At 46.8% G+C, this 4,773-nt stretch overlaps 1 protein-coding gene across 1 annotated transcript; it reads right to left on the bottom strand.

The window, feature by feature from the left end:
- Nucleotides 1-759: 759 nt before the first annotated feature.
- H257_15802 (hypothetical protein) lies at nucleotides 760-1,705 on the bottom strand. The gene has a single exon (XM_009844016.1). The coding sequence runs from the start codon at nucleotides 1,611-1,613 to the stop codon at nucleotides 888-890; it is 726 nt and encodes a 241-aa protein (XP_009842318.1). The 5' UTR covers nucleotides 1,614-1,705; the 3' UTR covers nucleotides 760-887.
- Nucleotides 1,706-4,773: the final 3,068 nt, after the last annotated feature.

The raw sequence follows: 4,773 nt of genomic DNA, 5'->3' as shown, positions 1-4,773 counted from the left end.
TGAAAGTTGGTACATACTGTACTGAGGGTTGGTACATACTACGTAGTAGTGTACAGTACCTGCAAGAGGAGGTGGCCCAACATTTGTACAGTGTACAACGAAAGGACGCTAATCATCCAGAAATGAAATCTATTTGGAATGTTCTTGCCCCTCAACGAAAAACGTCGTTGGTTTTGATGCAGCCACAACATGATGCATATGGGGCGTGATATTTTGAAGTTGTGATAAGTTGAACACTGGGAAGGATACTACCGTCGTCTTACGAGTGTCTACAAGTACGGACCGGTACTGGTGGACAGAAAAAGAACACCTCCTTGTCGCTTGCGTGCTTGTTTGCTGTTGAACAACACTTCCCCATGTGAACTGTTTTTCAGTGGCCAATGCTAAAGTACCTGTAACCCCCTACTTGTATTCATGCAAGCTCCACATTCAGGCTCATTACTCGGTCATCCTTTATTGTAGTCACACCCGAGTACTCAATACTACTAATTACTAAGCTTCGTACTAGTATTGTCAATTCGATTCGAATATGTAGTGGGGTGCTACCGCTCAATCGATGGAGCAGCAGCACCAAATCGGCAGACATGAAACCCCAGAACACGAATCTAATGGCCAATCAAACTCGTGCAACTATCGAACTACAGTACAGTTTGTGTGACTTCGAATCCAAGATTCACTACAAATAACGGATCCATGATGATTTGGCCAATCAGCTCACAAATCCAATATATTTAGGCTTACTGTCACTAATAATAGCGTGTGGATTGGCTCTGTGGTACTATAGGTGATGCCACCACGTGGGCACGAATGCGAACAATCAGAAGAACACGATGGACAATTCGACCCGAAGAATAAATTAAACCCGATTAGCCACTGGACCTCGTTTTTCACACGTTCACAACCCACATATCAGGGTAGGGCGTGGGCTGTATCCAGTCGAGGGCGGCGGGGTCCCCCTTCAAGTTGGAGAGAGGCACGCTTTCCAAGTTTGCAAGCCACTCCAAATCTTCCTGCATCATAAACTCGTCCGGCGGCGGGCGGCGCATGTCTCGCGGGTCAAAGCCCTCAGCGACCATGACAGCCGCGGTCCGGGGGGTGGTCACCATGTCGTCAAACGTCGCGGACCGACTGTTGAGTCCTTTTTTGCGCGTGATCCACAAGCTCTTGTCCACGTCGTCGCGCAGGAAAAACTCGTTGGAGAACGTGCACACGTTGGCGCGGCTTTTCGTCCACTTTTTGAAGTGGAAGTAGTTGAGCTGGCGCTGAAAGCTCGTGTACTTGTTGTGCTTAAAGTACTTGGGCAGGATCGTGCGCGTGAGCTCGTCCATGTCGTGGATTTCGAACGCCGACCCGTCCTTGTTCCAGCGTAGCACCTCGGTACTCTCCACGTCCAGCATGTTGCGCAGATTTCTCAGGAACGGCGCCATCTCCCTCGAAGCTGGCGACTCGCCGTCGTCCGAGCTCGAGTCGGTGGACGATGACGACGGCGGGTACAGCATCCGTTGGAAATGGTTGGGCTCGTGGTGGACCACTGGAACTTGAATGTGCAGGCCAAATGTTGACGGTGTGGTGGCACGAGGAGGTGTGGTGGTCCCGTGGCACTCTTGCAGCATGGTGAGACTAGGCTAGTACTGGGAAGGAGCAGCAAGATTGGAAAGTGAAGATACTGCCGCTGCGTGCAAGTAGGTAGTGGTTTGGAATGATGAAGCTATGCAGTATGTACTGTAGTTGCAGGAGGTTTCGAAGGTGGTATGTACCACGTGGTACCTGTTCATAGCTCATTGTCAAGTTCAGCGTCGACGAGCTGGACAGAGTGGGATGTTCATTGTCAACGAAGGCTACTTACTGTTAACTGTGAACACCCCAGTACGTCTAAGTATGTCATTTGCTATACGTATTAGTACCATTGTTTGTTTTGCTTTTCTCTATAGTAGTACTATTAATAGTATAGTACCAACGCGTGTGTTTCATAGGTACTACCTACTACAAATAGTACACTCTGCAGACCAAACATTGTGTTGGAGGCATGGATTTATTCCTCTTTCCGCTGCAACACGGCCGCCATATAAGTATGTACCAAGGACCTACCGTAGACATATATATATATGTACTGCCTGTAAAGCCTGGCGTGTCCTCCGTATTGTGCATGTACCTCGTGCGTACAGTGATGTGATCTCGCCTTTCTTCGACATGTAGTTTCGTTGGGGGATGGGGGATTCACGTAATCCAAGATCGAACATTATTGACCACTAATTCCATCATAAATATTTCTCGTATACCCAATTGCAGCCATCTCCTACATAAGATTTTGCTGGCGGTGAGGTGGGCCCCCTGTGCTAACGCTCGCCCCCCCCAACGAATTTATTGTGCTAACCACCCTATTGAAGATATATGCCTACATGCGTGTAGATCTTACAGTCAATGGCGAATGCAAACCCTTTAAACTAGGGCCCCCATTAGTTATAAAGTTCTGCCGCCGCCAATCCTCCTCGCCACATCGCAGATGGCACATAGTCGAGTTCGAATTCTCCATTGTCTCGCTGGTTTCGCCCCTCATATTGTAGTGTTTATTCCAGACATGCCGAATGAGTGAGTCGGCAGATCCAAATGTGCAGCAGAATTGAGCCAATCATATTGCAAGAAAACCGACAAGTCATATAAATAGTCTGAAACTTCAAATAGTGTGGTTCGTATCTAAACTGGTCAATTTTAGACATACAAAATTCAGTACAAAAAAATCGATCGATGGAATCCAAATTTTCAGGACAATGTGTGCCCGAGTCCTTTCTCGAGAAGGTACATGCCGTCAAATAATGAAACTGCCACGGCAAGAAACAAATGGCCATCGAAACCACCGACGATCGAGCGCACTGGTGGTGGAATGTAGCTACTACTAATAAATGTATTACAATTGTCCATGTTATTTCGACCTCGAATTGCAATCGGGTGAACACTCTGACGGGGGATTTTGAGAAAACGCATAACAGCCAATCAAAACGCACAAAGTTTGCACAAATAAGTATAATGATATGAGTTACTACCTAGTACTATTTCGAAAACAGCACCACCCCATATCAGGTAGGGGTTAACGTGAGGTAACTCCGTGGTTAGTGATAGCAAACCACTCGTTATGCACTTAGCCCGGGGAATAACGTTATACCAGTACTTCAAAGGATGTGCCCCCAGGATAGGACCCACTTCCACGTTACATGTTTTTCTTTTGTGTTTGTGTTGATGGGATGTCGTCTTATCCAAGGAATTCCCCCACAGTAGGTATTTTGGGTCAGCAGTAGGGGGTATACGTATTTTTTTTTATATGTACACCTTGGAGGAATTAATCTCTCCACACGAACAGGGCATACTTGAAGGGGATAACTGTACATATAGATAGCTACATGCGTTCGATGTATTGGGAGAGATTCTTCGCCATCACAGTATGGCCACAAGTCCCTGCCTTTCGATGGCCTTGCGCCAGGTTTGAGTTCGATCTCAAAGTGGACGGTTTACCGAATTTAGGGCTATATATATACAATACATCCACTGTGTTCAACGTGGTATCCAGTGGAGTACTAGTATGAGTTTCAATAACGCAGGTCCTTGTAAGTTATTCTGGTTTCGTGGTTTGCAAATTGGACTTGAATTCGTTGTATTAATACTCCAGGAAACTCCATTCTCCTACGAACCCGCTCGAACTTAGCTTGTTCCTTCCGCTGGGGTACTGGCTGTGCGCAAGTATTCATTGTCGTCGAGTACTCGCGGTCGTGAGACCCATGCCTTCAAGTTGACAAAGATCCTGCCGAATAGAAGTATGTCATGATTCTTGATCACCACGGAATGACTACTGTACCTGGTAGTGGCGTACTAGTAGATGAAAACGATGGGGAGGGGGTACTTACTACTTTTACTTGTACACGGAGAGGGTGCGTAGAACAAGGAAAATTGTTAACTGAGTGAACTAGCTATCCCTAAGCTACAGCGAATACGTCTTGCTGTCAGATGTCTTCCAAGAGTCCTTTCGAAGATTGGAACTGACCAATGGGAGTTGGTGTCCGGATGTTATCCGGGCCCCATGCAGTAGCTGTTACCCTAGACCTAACGTACGACATAGCATTGCCATGGTTGATTATGTACCTTCTGTACCTTTGTGCCCGCGAGCTATCGATGTGGTGACAGCAAATACGTTTGCGATAACAATGGAAACAGCTCTTGACATTGCGTGGGATGTGGAGATCTACACACCCTTGATGCCCACCCTCAAGCCAAGCACCTTGGAGACCACGTACCCAGGGGGATACAATGTACGGGATCGTTATTGCTGGTGACGATGCTGATGCTACTTCTAATCTTGCTCGTCTGAACCGACTGCGAAATTAACGGTTATAGCTGGCTAACGTAAACTGATGTAAAGTAAACACGGCTGAGCTGGTGCATAAATGAAGTAAGTGCGTAACGGTTAACTCCATTCTAGTGTTTATACTTGTGCACGAGGAAATTGGGCGCCGCGGAGGGCACCAGTGGTAGGAGTGATGAACTGTGGATTGTTTTAGGCGAGCGTCAAACCATCGTGGGGACACAACCTGAACTGAGGGCTTCACACTTTTATTGTCAAATCCGTTCCAATCTGGACTTCGGAGTAGTTGCAATTGGCAACTGTATTTTAAACTGTCCTAGCCAATCAAGCATCACTAAGTTGAAATTCCAGCCAATCGTTTGGCCTAAAATAGTTTGGCCCAATCGAAACGTTCTTCATTAACGTTTGTATACCAGACATTG

The sequence above is a fragment of the Aphanomyces astaci genome (assembly GCF_000520075.1).
Source record: "Aphanomyces astaci strain APO3 unplaced genomic scaffold supercont1.75, whole genome shotgun sequence".
Classification (NCBI taxonomy): domain Eukaryota; phylum Oomycota; class Saprolegniomycetes; order Saprolegniales; family Verrucalvaceae; genus Aphanomyces; species Aphanomyces astaci.
The sequence above is the reverse complement of the archived record's forward strand: the minus strand, read 5'-3'. Positions and strand labels throughout refer to the sequence as shown.

Excerpts from the sequence above, each read along its gene's own strand:
- H257_15802 (XM_009844016.1), bottom strand. The coding sequence starts at position 1,613 with ATGCTGCAAGAGTGCCACGGGACCACCACACCTCCTCGTGCCACCACA.